This window comes from Stegodyphus dumicola, chromosome 3 (assembly GCF_044657685.1).
Source record: "Stegodyphus dumicola isolate Sdum_Otavi_A_Nest chromosome 3, ASM4465768v1".
Lineage (NCBI taxonomy): Eukaryota > Metazoa > Arthropoda > Arachnida > Araneae > Eresidae > Stegodyphus > Stegodyphus dumicola.
This window is the reverse complement of record NC_140770.1, coordinates 237,035,557-237,059,662: the sequence shown is the minus strand read 5'-3', so window position 1 is coordinate 237,059,662 and position 24,106 is coordinate 237,035,557. Positions and strand designations below refer to the sequence as shown.

Here is a 24,106-nt window from a genome sequence, read left to right as displayed (position 1 = left end):
TCAATGAATTATTAATTATGGTAATAAAGTATCAAACTTATTTTCGGTATCATATTTCGTTTAAGGAACTCTGTATTGTTGTATTGCAAATATTTGTATTGTTGTTAATATAATTTTAATGTCAGTTTTCTCTAGCGAAATTTTTGTGAAAGTTTACATAATTAAAACAAAGTAATTTCTTACAGGATTTATCAAAATTATTTCGTTCTTGCTCAAGATTTTCTTTTCTCTTATCCGATGGTGATTATTATGCTTTTCCACCTAACTTATTCTACAACGTTGGATGTGTCGAACATTTCAACTTGACATTATCAAACGCAACGTTTGATTACCTTTTCGACCCTTCTCCATACACTTCTGCTTTCGGAGGAGTCTGCTTTCAAAAAACTGGACTCGTTAAGTTACGTAAGGTGAATGTAAGAAGAGCCTGGAACTGGACACCGCTGGAGCAACTCAAGAAACCTTCTGGTTCAACAATGGACATAGAAATAGATGGTTGTGGCCTCAAGCGCTTGTCTTCAGATTTCTCCAGAGTGTCTGGAGAAAGCCTAAAGACCCTCAGCATATCAGACAGTGAACTGGAGATGTTAGGAAGCGGGGCATTTGCACGTTTTGAGCGTATGGTGCAGATTCGATTGCCAAAAAACCGTTTGCAATCGATTCATCGAGGAGATTTGCCGCCTAATGCCCAAGAGCTTCAAGAAATCGACCTCAGGTAATCAAAATCTTTTTCCAGCTCTTCTATTTTGCAAATATGGTTTACATTTTATTTCATAATTTATGGAAATATTTTAGGGCAAATTTTTCATTTCAAATTTGTTTTAAATATATCTTAATTAAGTGTTCCTTAAATGCGAAAGCAGGGTTCTTTTATTTAATTAATGATGATTTACTATGTACAGTTTTAGAAATTTGGGAAGTGTCTGAATTTATGTGATAAATTTAATTCTATTAGAATATTCGAAATAAATGTTGAAAACTACTTGTCTTCCAGCATACAGGACACTAGTTAAAGAGTCTACCACTAAATGTGTATAAAACAGTTTTTTTAATCACCTAGATAATGAGTTTATTACCATAAATAAGTTGCCTTAAGTTTATATAGAAACTCAGTTGAGCAAATCCATGTGCTCACGAGTTGTCATCTACCATATTTGTTTTCCAGAAAACTGGAGAGTCTATTAAGGTTTTTTTGGAGACGAAATATGAGACGACTGAAATATGGATTGTTCAGTTGCTAGCTGCATATTCAAATCACCACCCTGTTAAGAGGAGTACGGCAAGAATGCTTTAAAATAATCCTTGCGGATATAACTCCAACGTGAATATACACTCTTCAAAAGTGAAATTGCAACAGCAAGAAAGAATGCTCGTAGCGTCCTGCAAATCGCAGGATTGAGAGTAGTGAGATGGATATGCAAATGATTAAAAAAACAAACGCATAAAATTATTATAAATCAATTTGTTCAGTATCTAATGTGCCCACCTCGGGCAGCGATACAGGCCGCAATCCGGCGAGACATGCTATCAATAAGTTCATTGATGGTTGCTTGAGGCAGCCTTTGTCAAGCCGCATACATTGATCCACAGAGATCATCCAGGGTTTGCGGCCGTGGTCCTCGGTTAATGTCACGCCAAGTGACATCCCACAGGTGTTCGATGGGCTTCAGATCTAAAGAGGCTGCTGGCCTCAAATCCGGTCTGGCCGTTAAGAGTACACAGTGTGACACGCAGCTTAGCGTTGTCTAGAATACCGTGTTGGGGGCACCCTGCAACTAGGGCAGAACAACAGGCTCCACAGCTTGCGTGACGTAGCGGTCCGATATGAAACTGCTGTTAATGTGTATCAGGGCCGTCTTGTGATCAAACATTATGCCACCCCAAACCACGATGCCCAGTGGAGGGGTGTGACGCTCGGCGAAATGGGCTGTTTTTTAGCGTTTTCTGGGTTGCCAACACATCCTTCGATGGCCGTCATTCCTCCACAAACAGAAACGAGATTCATTCATGAACAAAAACCGATGGCATTCGATGGTCCACACACTATGACGCTGACACCACACCAGGCGTCTAGTCTTTTGTTCAGTAGTCAATGGTACCCCTGTTGTCTGGTACCCTTGAATGTAAGTGTACTTCATGCAGTCTGTTGCGTACAGTTTGGGTGGACACAGATTCACCTGCTCCTGGAGGCAACCGGTTTTAGATGTCACGTGACGTGGAAAAAGGGTCTCTTACAGTTGACCGCCGAATACGCCGGTCTGTGCGCTCTGAGGCGCACCACTTCCTCTTCGACGAGCATGTACACCTTCCTGGAATCCATCATATGGCACAACGTTGGATGGTATTCACGTTGGGCCCAACACGAGTGCTATTGTGCTCAGCGGCAAACCAAGTTCATGGCGTTCGATAATACGGTCACGTTTCCCGGTCGTTAACTGATGGTATTGAGCCGATTGAGCTCGCCGACGTCTCAGAGGCATTTTCTATGCTTCTTCTAAAGTCTCCAATGCTTCGCAAAACCTCAGATGCTGCTTATGAGAAGGGAAAGTGGCTGAACTTTATAGCCCTTATATGCGTACCACGTGATCCAATGCATCAGAAACTTTTATCATTTGCATAACTTGCAATTTGCATGACGCTACGCGCATTCTTTCTTGGTGTTGCAATTTCACTTTTAAGGAGTGTAGTCCAGTGGTATGGTCCAATGGTTGAACATAATCCATTTAATCATTTTGCAGTTTTAAGATAATTTTCCTATATTTCCTCAAAATCCGATCGAAGTTACTTAATTGTTGATTTTTCCGCTAATAATCCTATGTGCTATATCTGACTTCGAATCTAAAATTTTCTGAAGGACACAAAAACCTTGTCTAAAACCTAAAGGTTTATTTAACTGGAACTTCAACACTGATGAAAACTTAACATCATAAACGAAAACTTAACATCTTGGGCGGTAAATATTCAAAGTGCTTTAAAGTAACAGCTATGCCGGCACGGTGAAGAACACTTTCCCTTAAAAGCCAGAATCCATCTAGCCCTTTCGGCATGTATCTCCATTCGCTGGATTCAGACTTCCGCTCCTACGTGTTTTGGACTTATACGGCCAGGCTGGAACTGGAATAGGACTGGATCAGGACCGGAACAGGACTGGAACAAGACGGGAACCGGAACAGGACGGGAACCGGAATCTCTCATACCCTGGCTTCTCCCCCGGGCAGGTCAACTCTGGCTCGAACTAAAAGGAACTGCGGTGCCACTAAGGAAAGCACCTCCTTTTATTGCCGGCGGTTGCCGTTACTAAAGGCGATTATGATAATATTTAACATAATAATAGACATCAGAAAGTGATATAAGTCAGTAACTTAACTATCGAGTAGTGAATTCTGAGTCTAAGGACCTGTAACATAATGTATTTAACTAATTAAAGTTTCAGTTAGGTAAAAAGCATTTTACTATTGTATGTGTATAGGAGCATGTAAAAAGTTAGATTCTATGTTTTCAAAATCTTCCTATCTTTAACGTTGAGAAACAACTATCATAAAAATATATAATGCATTTTGAGAAGCTTGAAATGCATGTCTAATGCTTGAAAGAACATGTCTAAAATCAGTATTAGAAAAATAAAGGCTGTAGTCATTTTCTTGGAATATCCTATACATATATGAAAAACACGATTAAAATTATTTGAAGTTTAAATGTGTTGGTAAACAGTCTGACACACGCAGTCAAACACGTAGTCAAACACACGCAGGTGCTGCATTTGTGATCAGTTCTGCGTAATGTTTTAAAATAAACAATGCTAGCATTCACCATCTACTTTTTACTTGCTCTAACGATTCTATCGACCATAGAATATGAGATTAAAGCGCATAGGATTAAAACATAAACAATTGTGGACGAAGGCACATACCTCTATAAATAAAATTAAGCAGTACACGAAGTCTTGTTCTGAATAACAAGAAAAGAGAGAAATATATATTGCTAAGTTCCATCTCCTTAGATAGCACCATTTCCCTAGAGAATATTATTGTGTACGTTCGTCATTTATTACTAAAAGGCTCAGAGTTTTACACTATTAAATAGATCTGAGCCTTCATATTTTCTTTTATATAAATATGAATTTGTAATGAGCATCACTACAGAATGACACAGAATAAAGCTACATACCTTGATTCTGTGTCATTTGGAAGAGCATGGGTACCCCTACTTAAAAAGAAGGCGACGCCATGTTGATTTCGAAATGGTAAGGGGAAGAACGAAAAAAATATTTTTGACAGGACCCAGCTATTTTTTTAAATAAAGTATTAAGTGCGATGCTTCTTATTTTAGTTTTGGTTTGTTAAACTAGAAGCTTCCGTAGCAAACTGACCAAACGGAGACGCAGCGCGCAAATATCTGCGGATTCCGAAACTTTTGCTTAGCAATATCAGTCCTTTTCTTTGGTTATGATTATAGAAGACATATATTCGGAAGAAAATGACTGCGTCTGATCTGTTGTAGAGACATTAGGTAATTTTTTGGAAGCAGAAGAGATGAAAAATTAGCAACCGCCTTCGCCGGGAATCGAACCACGGACTTCTGAAATACTGGCCCAGCGTGGAGAACCACTACACCACGAAGGCACGCTAGGATGGCGGGAGAAATATCCTATATACTCCCCCTTTTAAAGTGCGACTGTGGTTTTTAGGTGACCCAATCGCCATATCCTGAGTGTGGAGAACCATTATCCAACACCCTTTTAGTTTGGGAGCCACTGTAGAGACATTAGGTATTTTTTGGAAGCAAAAGAGATGAAAATTTTGAACCCCCTTCGCCGGGAATCGAACCGCGGACCTCTGGAATACCGGCTCAGCGTGTAGAACCACTACACCAGGAAGGCACGCTGGGAAAGCGGGAGAAATATCTTATATACTCCCCTTTTTAAAGGGCGACTGGGGTTTTTTAGGGGACCTAGTCGCCAAATCCTGGGTGAGGAGAATCATCTTCCAACACCCTTTTAGTTTGGGCGCCCCTGTAGAGACATTATGTAATTTTTTGGAAGCAGAAAAGATGAAAAATTAGCAACTGCCTTCGCCGGGAATCGAACCACGGACCTCTGAAATACCGGCCGAGCGTGCAGAACCACAACACCCCAAAGGCACGCTTGAAATACCTTATACTGTCTTAATTGTATTTTGTGTAATCAGGTATAGCCAGCTGTTTGAAGTAATAATATATTTGTCTCTGTCTGAATTTATTTTGTCTCTATTTGTCGTTTGAGTCTGCATTCATTCGGATGTAGAATAAATTTATTCTGGGTGACATTTGACGATGGGAACAAGATTAAGTTTATTGAAAACTGCCGTCCAGATAACAACGTATAAAATAAAAGAAGATTACACCTGGAACAGAGTCAATAATAAGGCACAATAGCTTATACTAAAATTCTGGATTTAAGTTTAAGCATTGTAATCATCAGTGACACTGACCATATGAATGCAGACATTCGAAAGTTTAAGTGTCCTGAATTAATATTTTGCTTTCAGACTTAAATTTTCAAACTCTAAGATTCTTGTTATTTCATGAGCAGACCATTTTGAGAGAGATAAAGATTAGTTTTACAGAAATATCTCAATTTTAGGTATAATCGACTGGAATCTATTGAGAATGATCTTTTTCAAGATATGCCATCCTTGAAAGTTATATCTCTTGCCGGAAATCCAATTCGGATGTTATCAGAGAGCACGTTTGGTGCCGTTATTGGGAAGACATTCTTACAAGGAGTCTCTGGTAACTATGGCTTATAATTAGACTCATTCTTTTAATTTTAAATAGTAGCGTAATTATTTTATTTTCAGCTTGTTGTGCTTTTGCATATTTTAACATTTATTATACATTTATAGTAATCATGTATGAATTAGTAAAAAATTGGGCATAGACATGCTTCTTTGTTGAGAAATTCTTCAGCCCTGGTAAAATTATTTCGCATGCATTTTTGACACAGTACTTTTCCGCTAGTACTAATATAATAAAGCCATTGGTTCGTTAACCAATGACTTTTATTATATTAGTACTAGCGGGCAATCCCTCCTGATGAACGGAGACGAAAACTGTACAGTTGCGGCTAAAGCAAAATTTATAAGTTCTGTGTACACTTGAGAAGAAAATTCACAAGAAGATTTCAATATGAGTGAAATCAGTTTATTCCTTCGAAGCAACAATCTAGTCGTAATTAATTTTTTTGTTGCTATAGCAGGAACAGAAAACTTTTGGAACTTCATGCTAATACGTATACATATGAAGTCATGATTTAAATGTAATGAAATATAACAATTTTTCTCTCAATATCAATAAAAAATTAACGTGACAATAACATATCGTATTAATTATCCTAACCTGAAATAAAAAAGTTGCCTATTTAAAATGCTGACTTTAACGAAACATTTTCAACATAAAATGACGTCATATGGAATAGCTTTCTTTCTTCAATGTCAGAATATGACCTAATGTAATAATAATATGTTCAACGTTTGGCAATGTTATTTTTAGTCCAAATGGGCTATTGTTTTCGTTTTGCGATTTTGTGTTGAATGTGCGTTTCACTTTTCAAACTGTTGCCACCAGATGTTAGAGTCTTGTATTGTATTTGAAGAAACTGAGTAATGAAAAATCTGCATAAATGTATGTCTATTTCTCGCAGTATGATAAAACAACGGTTCATAGAGCCATCGCATTTTGAATTACGTAATCCTCCTACGAATATGGGCATATGGGAAGACCAAATTTGAAATTTGGAATTTGTTTTATGATCAATTTCCTATTTTGTAAAACTTTAACGAATTTTTGATTAACAAACTCAAGGATTTCAAAGCGAGCAATGGCAACATTCTACGGGGGGGGGGGGAACTTTTTATCTCCAGCTCGCGGAACTGTGTAACGGAAATTCTAAAGATAGGCTCATTTTAAAATTATTTTGAGACATTGCTGTTGAACTGAATTTAATGGTTTAAGTGCAAAGAACATGATATATAATAAGTAAAGGTAACACACAAAACGTTAAAAAGACGCCCCTTTGGACGTAATTTAAAATCTGAAACCTTTAAGATTTTTTTATTTCGTACTTTATAAAACTTAAAAATATTTGATTAACAAACTCTATGACTTGAAAGCGAGCAGACGTTTATCTCTAGCACGCGAAACTGTTGTCACTTGAAAAAAATGGAGTGCGATAAATGAGTGTTTTTGAGAGTTTTTAATTAATGTCTGAGTTATTAAATTCGAAAGAAAATGAGAATCGTCGAAATGGAAAATTTTCTTTCGCATGCTAATGATATGTTTGAAGGGTATAATAGAATTATCCATCATTGGATATGAAGATCCTTTGTGAGTAGGAGTAGCAATAATTCTTTAGTATAACATTCGTCACTGAAGGAAAATAAAATTGACATAAAGGACTCTATTCCTTCTTAAAAAAGATATGTGTGTGTGTGTGTGTGTGAATATGGCAAAGCCTCGAGGGCTATCTGTCTAAGGGGAGGGATACCTTCGTGGAGGACATTCTAAGGAAAACTGGGTCGTATACACGTTACACATGGGGAAAACCACGAAAACGCCCATGCAGCCAGCCCGTTCGCGGGATTCGAATCTAGGACCGAACTAGCAGCTTAAAAAAGATAAACCGGTATCTATGTTGCCCTTTCTTTCTGATGAAAATCATCAGCAACCTTTTCATCAAAAGATAATTATTAGCACTCCTTCAGTTCCTGGACAAATCTTAGCTGGCTCATTTCGGCAATATTAAAATCATAACAATAGAAAAGCTTCTTTATATTGATTATAGTCTTTATAGTTACACGGTTACTCTATTATTAACGGAAACATAACTCCGCAGCTTTTAACTAAAAATTAAATTGAATGAATAAGCTAAATTAAATTGAATAAGTTAAATTGAGTGAAGAATATAACGTTAATCAAGCCTAGACTAAGTTTTAGCTGCTCTTCATTAATTATTAGTGTCTCGCAGAATCTGATATTAGTGTCTCGTAGAATTCACGGCAAACAAATCTTTGGTGGCAAGCTAATTAAGCTAAAGTAGCAGAAATCTGTAGTAGGATTACAACCAGTCTACGCTGCTAAACGGTCAGTGACAAATTTTGAAATTTGAAACGCATTTATTTTGCATTCTGGTAGAAACTGACGAAAGTAAAAATATGGAAAAGCTAAAATATGACTGGTTTAATTAAAAAAAACATTATTTAGATAAGGGTATAAAGAATAATTCATTATTAATTATTTTATTTTATGAAAATAAATGCATTTTATTAATTTTAATGGGAAATATATATTTATTGCTTTAATTAAACGAAAAAGTACATCTTTGGATGTCTGAAATGTATCTCCCCATTTACATTATACGACGAAATTTGTTTATCCCGATTTGATTTACGATAGTAATGCAACACTGCTTTAAACGTGGGTTGTTTGATATTTCCTCTGAGGAATTTCGGATAAACATAACTCTTCTTTACATACTAAAGTATTTAACTCCTTTTATTCCCTCTGCAGCAAATGTTATAATGAAATCGTGTTGATGCATCAGGCAGTTAATTAATTAACATCGAACAGCGTTTCAAACAATTACGTAGTCTCTACTGACTCTTTTAAAAAGGGTTTAGCCCACACTGAATAATTAAGTTAAACAACAAGCAAGTAACAGAAAGATTTGAAAGTTCATTAAATGGTAGATGCTAAAGTACATTTCTGACTAATAGCAGAATAAATAAGATTACTAAAATTTAATATAATAGAAACTTGTTTATTCGAATTAGATGGAGAAAATTCATACTCAATAATACATTGTTTGGGTAATACACGGTAAAGTTCCTTTTCCTAAATCATGGACTAGCTCATTATTTGTACTAATATTATTGTTTTCGGTAATAAAATTTCTTCTAAATACATTTTGAATTGAAAAATTTAACTTTTTTAAATCTTGTAATTTTCATTTAAAACCTTAAAGGAAATAATATCCACTTACTGCTGCCAACGAAAATTAGGAATTTTTTATTTTTGTTTCATTTATTACCTTTCAAACTACACTCATGTTCATAAATTAAGGATAATGCAAAATCAGGCAAAGGAAGAGTTAGAAGCAAAACAAATTTGACTTATTTGTAAAGCTTATTTATTAAACAAAAGATAAAGAGAAAAAAGATGCTATATGTTTGATATTATAAAAAAAATTAGCGATTATTTCTCCCTGGAGCAAATTTAAAAAAAAAGAAAAAAAAAAAAAAAAAAAACCTATTTACAAAAAACCAATATTACATGGTTGGTATGATTGTTAATACATTGTATGTCTCCCAGACGATGCAATACAGTCCGTACAACGCCTAGGCATGCTGAGTATCAAATTATTGATCTGATCTTGGGGGATATTACACCACTGAAAAAGCAATGCTCTCCGAAGTTCAGGTAGACATGTAGGAGGAGGTTGACGGGCTGAAACTCGTCGGCCAAGCATGTCCCACACGTGGTCTACTGGATTCAAGTCTGGTGAGAATGCTGCCAGTCCATACGGGTGATATCCTCCGATTGAAGGCATTCGCTTACGATGTTTGCACGGTGAGGACGGGCGTTGTCATCCATAAACACAAATTGTGCGCCCATGGCGCCCCGAAACAAACGTACATGTTGTTCCAGAATGACGTCCCGATAGATTTGGCTTGTCATGGTTCCAATTTGAATATGCAGGTCAGTTCTGGAACCCAGAATAATTCCACCTCAAACGTGCACTCCTGCACCACCGTAACGGTGTCGTTCAATGATGTTTTCTTGGTGGTAACGGGAACCTGGAGATCTCCATATGAAAGTCCGGCGTGAATCAGACTGCAAGCAAAACCTGGCTCGTCGAAAAATATAACACAAGCCCACTGTTGCGGTGTCCACAATGCATGCTCTCTACTCCAGGCTAACCGCAGGCGACAGTGAGTTGCAGTAAGTGGAACGCATCTGAAAGGTCTACGAGCATATAGACCAATCTGACCTAAGCGTCTGTACACGGTCTGCCTTGAAATTGTCGTACCAGTGGCTGAAGAGAGCTGACGAGACAGGTCTGAGGCTGTGCTCCGCCTGCTTCTTTTGGCAGTAACTGCCAAATACCGGTCCTCCTTCGGCGTTGTAACTCTGGGGCGACCTGTGCTGTAACGTCTACTCACATTACCATCATCTTGGAATCGTTGCCAAAGCCTGGAGATGACACTCTGGGCAATTCCAAGTTCGTCTGATACTTCCAGTTGGGTACGCGCACTTTCCAGACGGCCGATAATTCTACCACGTAAAAAATCATCCAAATGCGTCCTTTGTGTCATAACTATTCGGTTATTGCACTGAAATGCTTATAAAGCGCCTGTGAACAATTTTACTTCTTTGCCTGTATTCCTTATATATCACTTTCTTATACTCTCGTCATTATGACGTACCATCGGTGTCATCTGGTTACTTCCTGAAATTTGCATATGATTCTTGAAGATGTGTGTAGTGATTTTACAGGTGATATATTTATTTTAGAGTTCTATTTCCGCGTGACTCCGAATTATCCTTAATTTATGGACATGAATATATTTAAATAAGATTTTATGGATTGAGTTGGACATGCTCCCAATGATAATAATGTTAATATTTTAATCTCCAATGTTGATATTTTAATCTAGGAAACATGTAAAAGAGTGCAACTTACAAAAGTACATGAAAAAAAGTAACGTAAAATTTTAAATAGCCGAAACCGAAACTGTAAGTTTCAAATTTCGCAAATACGTTTTTATAATCCTTATAATCTTCTGTAACATAGACAGCATGAGAAATAATTCAGTGTAAATAAATGACAAAAATTTATTTGCGTGTGTTGCAAAATATTTTATGTTATTCATTGCAATATTTTATGCTTATATTTTTTAAAGCTTTTTTTTTATTACAGGGAATTATTTAGAGAAAAACCACATTGATATAATGGTCAATGACTGTAGATAGCTGAGAATCTTCTGGGCCACATCATGACCCGGAAACGATTTTATCCTCCTCGCGTATGGGCTATCACTTTGAAAAAACTGAAATTATTTGCATATCATGACTGTTTTAATTTCTTGTAAATTTCAGTTTATTCACATGACTTTTGATACTTATAAGCACTCTTACGTAACTTTAATTGGATCAAATAATGTTTTTGCCCAATTTCTTGCAGTCTGACAGTACAAATTTGTTATCATGATTCGCTCATACTGCGTAAACTTTCAAAAACAGGAATGTATTTATTTTTAATGCTTAATCTTGAACTTTTCAAATAATTCATATAAAAGATTTCTGGTTATCTATTATAAAATATATATTTATATATATCTAGATATAATAATTTATTTACTAAAGTAATATTGATTATATTATCCCCTAATATAAAGTTAGTAGAATTTATCTGAATGAAGTAACCCAGAAGTATGAAATTTAATCTCGAAAATAATAATATTTTTAAAGGAACTTGAATTTAAATCATGAAAAATAGAAATAGAAACTTTTAATAGGAAAATTAATAAACCAACTAATTATCGTCATTGATCGGAAATTGCCAGAGTTTTCAAGGGGAACAAACCAACGCCCGTTCAATTAACAATAATTAATGAATGCGAAGGTGTTTCATCTCTTTTTCAAGAATTATGATGCCATGCTGGTAATTTTAGTTAACTCCAAACTTGTAAGTCGAGTTTTAATCAAAATAGTGAGATTAAAGTGAGATGAATTAAAGTGAAGTACTATAAAGCATCCAAACTAAACCAAACATGAAACGATGAAAAAAAATGGCTTTGGCTTATACTTTTTTTGCATCTTTTGATATTTGGTTTGGTTTATTGAGATTACGGCTAAAGACACTAGGGCTATCTGCCAAAGTTGATGAATGCCTTCGTCGAGGGCTTCCTAAGGGAAACTGGCTCGTATGCATGTTTCACATGAGGAAAACATCGAAAAGCTCATGAAGCCTGGCTTTTCGCGTGGAAGCGAAGCCAGCGTGGAACTACTAGTGTTCAGCGACTTCCAGAGTGGAACTACCACTCGGCCGCTGGTGGGCCATCTTTTCATGGAATTAGTCACTGTGCTTCTCAATTTTATTTTAAATAGTTTGCTCCGAACTGAATATGGGATAGATATAATATTTTATTTTTTATTGTTACTTTACTAATATATTTATGTATGTGTGTGTACTAGTTTGAATTAATTAGTTCTTATAATGATTTAACTGTTTGAAAAGCTGTATTTTTCGCCTAACTTAAAAACTACCAAAAAGGACGCTTGTAAAATGTGAAGTTACTAACTTGTGTTCAGGACGCTAGTCATTCTGTTGTAGAATGTCATGTATCTTCTGCGGAGGAAATTATGTCTTGATCAAAATTTTGAAGTATACTGGATGTTTCAACTGTTATGGTCTTTTAAATGTCACCAGAATTCGGATACAAAATTCCCTGTGATTCTTAACGTATCACATATTTACTTACTTATTCTACTGCAGTGTTGCAAGCAAAATAAATAAAGTATTCTGAAATGCAAATTCGTGTAAGGTGGGAAAGAGGAATCAAGGAAGTATTTTTCGAAATAAATTTTATTGCATTCAGTATTGCAGTACGAGTACATTGTTTTCAAGTTCCATTATTAAAAATAAAGCTATTTACTTTAAACTGAAGATGCTACGGTTAGATATTTAGGAAGTAGAAGAAGCGAAAATTGATGAAATTTGCTTTACCACAAAAACAAGTGAGCTTAAAAAGTTTAACAAAAAGTGCAAAAAATTTTAATCTTAGAAAAAACTCATTTTTAACCTTAAAACAAGAGTAAAAACAATATGTATAAAGAACAATCTAAATAATACATCTAAATAATATTTATAAATTTTGCTATTTACCAAAATCAATGATTAATTTAATTAGCTACTTATTATGAACTGCACGTGATTTATGACATTTAATGTTAGCTTCGGAATGAGAAAAATAAAGCGAATGAATAAAGAGAAATTCAGTTTACAGTTTCCTAAATAAATAATTATTCTATAAAACGTTTATTATTCAATTTAAAACACGACTAACAGTTTTCTTAAATACTCAAAATATCACAAAAGGAAACTTTATTCATCATACTAACCAATAAAAGGACATTCCGTTTTTTTCTCATAAACCTTTGACTGCAAATAATCAGCAGTGCGAGATTTTGGCAATTCAAACCTGTTAAAATTAAACAAAAATAAAACCAGAATTTCTCTGTTTTAAGAACTCTGTTCGAAAAGCAATGTTTAAATGGATATAGTGCAATTCAATACAATAATGGTTTTGTACTCCGTCTCTCTCACGTTGACGCGATAAACTTCTTTTCAAATAAAAAATATGGTCTTTTGAGGTTAAGTATACATCATAATGTAGATTTCGTAAAATGATGGATGCATTTCGAACCATGTCATTCTTTCGCAACTGCATGCGACTTTAAAATCTTCTTCAATTTCAATCTGAATATTGTCTAATTTTATCTATTTTTAGATATGTATATGAATTATCTATTGTGTTCTTTTGCGTAGCGATACCATACGCGTTCATTCCTGCCTTTAACTGCCGGAAATATCCCGAAGAAAGGGTCTTCGAAAATTGCTTCCCTGCCATTAGCTCAAATAAACGGGATTTTTCCTGGCTATAAAACGCTGACGTCTTCCCTAGAATCCGTATGTAGCAGCAGTTTACGTTACTAAACGTTGTGACATCAACTAATTTGATATTAGATGGCGTGTAAATCTTTTATAACATCTTTATGCTGAGAATATCTGTAAGCGTATCGCTAGCAGCTTGCATTACTGGAAGGCATTGCAATGATTGTTATTCACTTTTCTCGTAAATTTCGACGATAAGGTACGCAGTTCATGTTTACGTGCGAGGTATTTCGGCTTTAATAACAGCTGTGCATTTCATCTTCCTAATGTTATTTTCATTCTTCAGCGAATTTTCGTATAAATGAAGCAGAAGTTTTGAATCTGGATACAGTGCTTGTTTGAATGAGCTTTTTTTGCAATTATTTCTCAACTCGTACAATTAAGCTGGGTGTCAGAAAGCACGATATATGTGTATATACAAGATTCTCTCATCTCTTGGTAAATTAATTTCAAACATTAGAATAATAACGCTTCCTTTACTGTTATGTTTACCTAAGACAGTTGTCGCTGCGAAAGAAATATCAGCATTTGTTAGCAAAAGGGTTATCCTGTGGTTTTGTTAGCAAAAGGTTTATCCTGACTACATTCTCCACTTCACATGCAAATATTTCTCTTTTAATTACACTGCGTAATGCATTTTATTCATTATTTTGTGTTTGATTTTTAATTTTTTAATATCAATAATCTTTTTAATTACAATGTTTCACAAACGGAGCTGTACTGCAATCGGGCAAAATCCAATAAAAACAACAACAACAAAACATTTTTTAAATATATTATTTATTTTCATCAAACTTGTTCAAGCGACATCTTCTAAAAAAAATCTCCTTTTGGGCTTATTCTTAAAAATATTATTACTCAAGAAAAAAAAAAGTTTTAGAATTATTTATAATAAAGATGTCACTTACAGTCAAATTGAAGAAGGTTTTTGTTTTTCTTAAGTTTTAGTTAGTGTTCTTAAACAAATAAGAAAAATGCATACATAGATACTTAAAATTTCCCTATGAGAACCAAACTACTGTAATTGCATAATACGTTTCTGTATTTTATTCTGCTAATCATTTTTGTCTTTATTTTAATTATTTTTGGTTTTGTTTTTGTTTAAAGAAGTTTTCATATTTTGATCCGTTAACTCGAAGCATTAAAATTAAATTTAAATTTTAACAAACATGTAAATACGTAAAAAGTAAATTTAAAGTTAAGATAATTAAAAAATGTGCAGACATATAAAAGATTTAATTTTCGAACTAATCTATATGAAATAAAAAGTAAATATAAATGTCATACTTTTGATCAGTGTTAGTATCCTTGAATTATTGTTATAGCATTGATTTTTGTAAAGATTAATTACTTTATAATATATCTTCATATATTTTAGTAAATTTACTGAATCATTGTAAAAGGTATTTTAAACGAATGAAAAATAAATTAAAATTTTATTTAAGATTTTATATGATCTGCATGATAATTTTTCTTTTCTCTTTTTTTAAAGTTTTCAGGTTTGAAATCTTATCTATTTGATTCTTTTTACGGCAGGAAAGGTCATTTAACATGTAGAAACATAACTGGATAAAGAAGGGCTTAAGATTTTATTTCTGTAATTGCGTTATAGTTACTGTAACAATTAGCTTATTTATATAATTAAGAGTTTTATGTTAAAAATCGACTTCTTGTTTCATGTTATATTTATAGCTTAAAAGAATCTAGTAGAATCTGCTATTGATTTTTATCTTTACTGAAGAAGTAGTATTTTTAAACACTAACACTGCGTTTCATTTAAAATCATTTTCCCTCTTGTTTACAGATTTCATAACCAGAAATCTAAAAATATTTATTTTTCTACACCGCCAACTAAATTTAATAAAACCAACGAAATATAAAGATAAAATATGCCTTAAAATGATTTATTTCATTCATTTTTGAATATAATAATATTTTAAATATGGAAATGATACCGATTATAACTATATGTTTTCCTTAATATTAGGATTGTGGAAAACAGTATAGTAAGAGTCAGGAATTAAGTCGTAATTATTGCCTGGCTCGACAACCAAAGTCGATATTGATATAATACATTCGGACAATTGTTTCCATACATTAAAAAAATAGAGAAAACTTTGCTAGACAATTAATTTTCGCAAAATAAAGCAGAAATATGCATTTGATGTTGCCGAAAAATTTTAAAAGGAATAAGATTAAAACTTATTACAATTGAAAGTGATACGGAGGTTATTAATCCTCACATATGTAGTTAATTTATACCGCAGTTATGAAATTACTGAGCTGAACTGCGAGAACCTTTGAAGAGTCTTACTGAAAGATTGACTTAGGCTTCACTTTTTCAAGGTATCGTATGCTGCTACTAAAAATTATTAGCCAAAAGCGGCAATTTGCAAAGAAGGGCTGTTAATTTCGTTTCGGCATTTTGCGTTGAATTACTATAAATGGCGAATCATTTTCTAAATTGTTGCCACCAAATATTAGAGCCCTGTATTACATTTAAAGAAATTAAAATTATGAAGAATCTGCATAAATGTATGTATGTTTCTCGCGTTGTGATAAAATAACGGTACCTAGAGCTATTAAACTTTTGAATAACGTACGACTCTACCCAAATATGGGCTTCTGGAAGCCCTAATTTGGAATTTGTTTTATTATCTATTTCATATTTTACCGAATTTTAGATTAACAAACTCAACGATTTCAAAATGAGCAATAGCAACACTGTACGAAAAAAAAAAACATTCTTATTTCCAGCGCTGTGTATCAGAAATTCTAAAGATATGCTCTTTTAAATTTTTGTATTTTAAATATTCTTAATTTGTATTTTAAATATTCGCTCTTTTAAATATTTTGTAATATTGTTTTTGAATTGAATTTTATGATTAAAGTGAGAAGAACATGATATTTAATAAATAAGGGTAACACACAAAACGTTAAAAAGCGTTCCTTGGGCATAATATAAATATGAAATCTTTCAAATTTTTGTTTTATAATTTAGATTAAACACTCATTTTGAAAAGTACTGAATACTATGAAATGTATGAGAATTTTTCATGTATCTTGTAACACGCACTTCCTTCATTTTCGTTTCTAGTCATTTAACGTATACGTATGATGCGGGATATTCACCTTTACACGATATTCGGTGTTCTTAGAGCTGAACTTCTCGTTTAATACTTTTAAGCAATTGGAAGGAATTGCTTTAAAAAAAGGAGAATAGACCAGAAACGTTTAAGAGTGCGTGCGTCTTTGAGGTAACCGACCTCGTTCAAAGGGCTGTTCTCAAAATGTTTGTTATATTTCTGAATTTATGAGATTTTTTATTGGATTGCAGTCACACTGAAATGTAATCACTAGAAAAATGACAAAAAATTCATTATTTTGTGAAATGTATGGAAAAGACGGAAAATTTTACATCAAAATTAACAAAAACGTCAACCATCACTGACCAGAAAATAATGATGATAAAATATATTTTTGATATATACTTTATTTTATGTGCATTAACCATGAGCCTACAGTGAAGTAGAATAATTGGAAAATATTTATTCACTAGTAATGTAGGGCTAACTATGTTATTCAAAACACAAAAATTTAAGAAAATGCATACGTTATTGAAGAAACAATTGCATAATTTAAATTCTGTAAGACTAATTTTTTAACTCCTAGTCTACGTCATGTATAATACAAACTCTTGTGCAAAATTTCAAGTGATTCTTTTTATAAGGAACTTTTAGAGTTATCATGGCTGCTGTGAACATAAATCATAAATAAAAGAAGAAATATCAGCAGTCGCATTTGAAGTTCTCAGATTAACTAAACTTGATATATATATATCTATATACACAACTACTCACGTTGCCAAACGAAACTAAGAAAATTCATAATAAAAATACTTTTCCAGATTTTCCAGACTAATTGAAATGTTTAAAATTATTAAGTTAACAAGTAGCATAAAAAAGGGGAAAATTGCATTTTCAATTTGCCCTTTAAACATTCACTTCCGCTGTGGCAAAAAATAGCTTCCGGTTTGTCGTCTCTCAGAAAAGCTGGTATATCTCCGCTTCTAATAAACATATCAAGAAACGAAAAGTAGTTTTTGATAGCTAAAAGAGTGGGGTCTATAAAAATAGGAAATAAAACAAATTTGAGATTTTTAGACAAAATCGGCCTTTTGAACTAGGTCGATTACATACAACAAAGGAATATAAAAATGTTTAATCTTCGATTTTTAATTGAATATACCACCAAAATACAGCAGCTTGTTTTCAGCATTACGTAATTTATTTCCTGAAAATATATGTAATCAACTTTATGTAATATCCCATACTTCCGTTTCCTTTAATTAGATCAGTTCTTCAATTATAGAAATACGTATTCTGTAAATATGTGCCGAACAGCCGTCATTGCTGCTAAACTTCCTCAAATATTAAAGAGAACCTCAATTTTTTAGATGATTCTGTCATGATTGTACAGCTGTTATATAACATGTTTTCTCATACTCAACGGGAGCTGAAATACAAGTATTGACAATAATTTAGTTTTATGTTACGCTGTCCTGAAAAACCGTTTTCCCTCTGAATTTAGTCACAGCTAGAAATTTTATTGTTATATTATTTAGTAATTTGTATTCCATTAATTTAGTTACTGTTGAAAAATTAAACTATTACGATGTGAAAAACTCTGCACAGTTTTCCTTTTCTTTTTTTACCCCAAAAAAGCGTCAGCTCAGAAGGGCTATTAGTCTCGAAACGGGATTTTGCGTTGAAACACTGTGAATCACTTTACATATTGTTGTCACTAAATATTGCCCTGTATTATTTAAAAGAAATTAAATAAAAAATCTGAAAGGTTTCAGATTTTAAACTAAGTCCAAAGCCGCGTTTCTTTAGCGTTTTGTATGTTACCTTTATTTATTAAATACCATGTTCTTTGCACTTAAACAATAAAATTCAGTTTAATAGCAATGTCGCAAAATAATTTTTAAAATGAACTTATCTTTAGAATTTCCGATACACAGTTCCACGCGCTGGAGATAAAGAGGTTTCTTTTCCCCCTGTAGAGTGTTGCCATTGCTCGCTTTGAAATCCTTGAGTTTTACAAAAGAGAAAATCGATCATAAAACAAATTCCAAATTTCAAATATGGTCTTCCACATATCCATATTCGTAGGAGGATTACATCATTCAAAATTCGATGGCTCTATGTACCGTTGTTTTATCACAATGCGAGAAATATACATACATTTATGCAGATATTTTTTATTTAATTCCTTCAAATATAATGCAGGACTCTAACATTTGGTGGCATCAGTTTGAAAAGGGAAACGGATATTTATAGTTATTCAACGCAAAATCGCAAAACGAAAACAATAGTCATTCAGGGACAAAGCCCCTTTGGACTAATAAAAAGAGAATGTGCATGAATTTAAGTATGTTTCTCGCATTGTGGAAAAATAACGGTACCAAGGGACATCAAGTTTTGAATAACGTAATCCGTCACCCAAACATGGGCAGCTAGAAGTCAAAATTTTGAATTCCGAATTTGTTTTATTATGTATTTCACATTTTGTAAAATTTTAACGAATTTTTGATTAACGAACTCAACGATTTTAAAGGCAGCAGTGGCAGCACTGTACGAAAAAAGACATTTATATCTCCCGCGAGACTGTCTATCGGAAATTCTAAAGATATACTGTTTTTGAATTTGATATTGCTGTTGAATTGAATTTTATGTGGTTTCAGTGTGAAGAACATGATATTTAATAATAGGGGGAAAAAAAAGGGTAGCACATAAAACTTTAAAAACACGCCTCTTTGAGCGAAATATAAAATTTGAAGGCTTTCAGATTTTTATTCATTCAGTTATGCCTTTTTTCTTTTCCTTTATTTTGTCACGTTCCCGTTTTGGAGGACCACATCTGTCTGGTTTATTAAATCAGTATGCTAATTCATAATCTCTGGGATGTCCATATTTAGCAAATAATTGTTACTAATTTCGGAAACTCATTTTATCTCGAAATTTGAAAGAAATTCTAAGTGTTCTCAAATTTTTATTTGAAACAGAAAATATGTAATAATATTTTATTTAATATTTTTATTTAGCTGTTTACTATGATAATAATCTTTAGATACCATCCTTACAAAAATGCCTTTACAATTAAAAAGTATCATTAATATACATTTCAATTGTAGTTATAACGTTAGTGATTCTGTTAAGAATTACGAAATGAACAGTTACGCAGAATTAAAAATCATAAGTATAGTTCTTCTGATTAAGTATATATTGGTATATTTACAGAAGATACATATAATGGACATGTTATAGGACATACCTGCAGAATATTCAATAAATTTACTCGGTTTACTCTCTTAAAATATTATCTACACACTTTAGAAAAGGTAATACGCAAATCGACACAGTTAGATATAATATATAGGATAATTGGTATAAAATCATCCGATTTTAAATTTGTATAGCTTTAAAAATTAGCAAAATAAAACTATATGTATTATAGTATGAATATAAAGAAAAAGTATGCAAACAGTAGAGATTAGTATATAAGGATGATAATTCATTGTTTAGAAAATTAGTTTTGTAGAAAAGTAAAAATGACGTATTAAACGGAAATCTTTTTGTATGATATTCGAAAGCACCAGACTAGAAAATTTAGTTTTAAACAGCTAGCCTTCAAGATATTATTCCCTGCGACTTCTTCCATCGAAGGTAGGTGAAGTATCAGCTGTTTATGCAATCTATAACGACCGATAAGTCTAAGTGAAATAAAAAGAAGTATTTATATTCCCTTAAAAACAGTAACATTTTCCATTGAACACCGGATCGTGTCTGGCAGGAATTTTTATATCGCTTTGATATGATATCCGTAATTAAAGGAAATCTTATGTAGCATCTGTAAATAAAGCTTAGCTTGGATATTCTTTCTTCACATTCATATATTACGTAGTCTTCTGTATTGCTAATTTTTAAGGTTATAAAAAAATTTAAAACCAAGAGATTTTTCCTGAATTACCCTATATAATATTGAACTGATTGTCGCAAATAATGCAAGGCCACGCGGGATTACATATAACAAAAGTCGATAAAGTGCACTCGATATGGTATATTTAAGGAACAAGTATATGTGATACTCTTTCTGAATATAAAATACGATTGAGTAATCTAGTCTTAGCAACACACTTTTAGGTATTTGCCCTACGCATTCATAAGAATACAGTTTGCATGCCTTTAAGCTGCAGATTACAGTATTATATAGTAACCATAAATTAAATTATAGATATGCACAGAGTGCAGTTATATCAATTATATATGTAACATGTATGCTTATATAGATCATACTTATTTAGTAACATACCCTTATTTTTGTAGCTCATACTATACTTTCTATTAGTTATTATCAATTCCAGGGTTGCGCATAAAGGTACCACTTGCTCAGTGCTGTGATTATTAGTTTGTACAATTTACAAATTCTGTGATTAATATGTATATTATATTTATTCAGCTACATTTGATGCTGATAAAACTATTATATAAATTTGCAATCATAATTATATAGTTATACGCATTTTAACAGGTAAGCAATTGCCCCACATTACTGAAAGTACACATAGCGAACATTTTACATGACACTTTTTCTGAATATTGTTTACATATTTTGTATAGTTAAAATTACAGTGCGTTATATTTCGTCAGTGCACATATATAGTTATCTTCTTACATAATTTTAATATAAATAATAAGTAAAATTTACAAGAATTAGGGTCATTCCAAAAGGTAATTGTTGATGCAACTTTGGCTAATTGTTCTAATTTATAATACATGTAAGAAGGAAAGTTCTGTAAGTTCCATAAGGTGAATGATGTAAAACGAATATGCTGTATTAATATGGAAAATGTAAGTGTATTGCAAAATAAAAAAAAATGAGACTTTCTATTACAGTTGTCACTGTAGAAAGCTGAATGATAATAAGCATATGAAATATTTAAGAAAAATGATATGGCGGCTACATAAGCAGTTTTAAGAATGAGAATCTAGTTTATCCATATTTGAAGCATGTAGTAGTCATTTCTACTAGACCATATACAAAAATGAAGTAATTATTCGACATGTTCTATAAGCCTATTACAACGCATGTTTAAACATTTAGCAGGGTATTTATTTTCTGAAGATTATATACTGTTTAAATTAACAAAGCAATATAATTGGTAGTACACAGTTAGTAGGCTTATTTAACAAGCGTAGATACTGGTCAGATTACTGTTTAGATAAGCGTGGGATTAATATTAAAAGTGTGTTTGTTGATACTGTGTTATGACTGCTTATTTTTAAGCCGATTTCCATTCATACAAAACACTATCAGTCTTAAACAGGTGCTACCATTCTGTTAAGTATACAATTAAAAGGCACTCGTATTGCCACATTCACTTCCGTCACTTTCGCTTTTTCGAAAGGTATAAAGGTATTTTAAGAAAGACCAGTATAACTGAGCGTTAAATAAGCTGTACACATCGATCTGTATGCTGATATCAGGGATTAAAGCTGTATATTCTTCTGTCAGTAGTTACATTTTTCCAGTGCCCTTGCAACTTAACATAAAGGTTAAACGTTGTGATACATTTTTCCAGTGCCCTTGCAACTTAACATAAAGGTTAAACGTTGTGATACATTTTTCCAAATCTGAGCTTAATAAAAGTATTGTATTGCTTCAGGCTATTGTTGGTGTTTTCTACCTGTTTTGCAAACGTGCCTTGCTGTTACCCTTAATAAGTGTATATATATAGGTATCGACTAAAGAGATAGTTCTTTCAAATGCTGACAGAGCTAAGAGCAACTGCTATATTTGGTGGATCAACAAGCTCCTGCATTTTTTATTGCCAACTGCTGAAAGGCCAGACGCTGGCACAACACGTCGGAATTTAAAAACAGAGCATTTTGTACTCCTCTTCTTGTTAAACTAACATTTGAAGTGAATTTTTTGGACTGACGGAAAAGAGTTCTGCTCCGCATAAGTACTATAGTTCTACTCTGCATAAGTATTATAGTTCTACTCTGCAAAAATACTACAGTTCATTAATATGTATTCAGATTTCGGCCTTCTGACATGGTAATAATTTTTGTCGACCTATAAAGCGATTGGCTAGCTATAAAGGGATTTATAAGACTTAAAAAGAAATTCTAATTTAGCGACTCATACTAAAATCTCCTATTAAAAAAAGGTCTGGCTTAATGCAGTGAAAATCAGGTACTCACACAATGCACCTCTTTAGCGTAATTGAACTACAGATAACTGTCCAGTTCCCTAAAATGTTCTTAAGAGCCGTAAGTCTTTTATATATTAACTGTAACAGCCTCAATTGAGTGACTATATTCTGTAATGATCTCTAGTGTCCTTTTGTTCCTCTAATATCCTTTGTATTGACATGCAGTTTCTTCAATGATCTTTTTCATTATAGAAGACACCTTTCCTGCAAATGTAAAATGTCAAATTAAGCAAAAACGCAACTTCATATTTATGTATATTTAAAATAATACTCTTGATATCGAGAGCTGTTGGCATAAGTCCATCTTCTTCAGGAGCTGAAAATTTTATCAAAACCGTACCCTATCGACAACCAGTTGGCATAAGAGCATTTTCAAGAGAAGCAAAATTTTCGAGCTGGAAAGAAAAATTCAGAAGAAAAAAAGTATTTTCTACTAAAAATATCTTATTTTCAGTGGAGTATTTTACCACAACAGGTTAAAAGCAAAGTTTTAGGATAACGTGATTACTCGTTTTTGTATGTTTGTCATCATTGGTATTTGGGGAATTAGAATATTCCTTTTTAACAAGGTAAAAACAGTAATTTTCGTTTTGACTAATTACATTTATCGAAAAGAAAATGCATTTAATAATCCTCAATATAAATGTAAAAATTTTTAAACATTAGCTGGATTCTGAAAATTGTATTAATTTTTCGTGATAATGAAATTTTTGATGCTTTAAATATTTTGCGATTATAATCCTTTCAGAGAATAATTAGAAACATTTGCAATCGTTCTTCACTTTCAGGGATGGATAACTGAAAAACTGTTTATATTACTTTATGCTACCACAAATTTCAACTGGAAAACTATTTACGTTACTTTATGCTGCTAAAACATTTCATGTGAAAAACTATTTATATTACTTTATGTTACTACAAATTTTAACGCCATAAATGTATGTAAATTTGAGCTTTAATTAGAAGATTTGATTTGAACTACTTCTAAACTCTAACCAATATAAATGTACTTCTAAATATATTCCAGGGATTTGCTACCTCTTAGAATTATATCAACTTATCTTGAAAGTTTAAGCAACCAGAGAGAGGTAAAAGCAACTTAACAGCGTCATTTT

At 32.9% G+C, this 24,106-nt stretch overlaps 1 protein-coding gene across 2 annotated transcripts in view; it reads left to right on the top strand.

Annotated features, from left to right (window-relative positions):
* LOC118198365 (uncharacterized) overlaps positions 1-24,106 on the top strand; it is a 73,807-nt gene that overhangs the window by 22,677 nt on the left and 27,024 nt on the right. For both annotated transcript variants that reach the window (XM_085813936.1, XM_085813935.1), the window contains exons 3-4: positions 186-715; positions 5,621-5,769. In XM_085813936.1, coding sequence (XP_085670062.1) covers positions 186-715; positions 5,621-5,769 — 679 coding nt within the window. The remainder of the gene's footprint in view (positions 1-185; positions 716-5,620; positions 5,770-24,106) is intronic.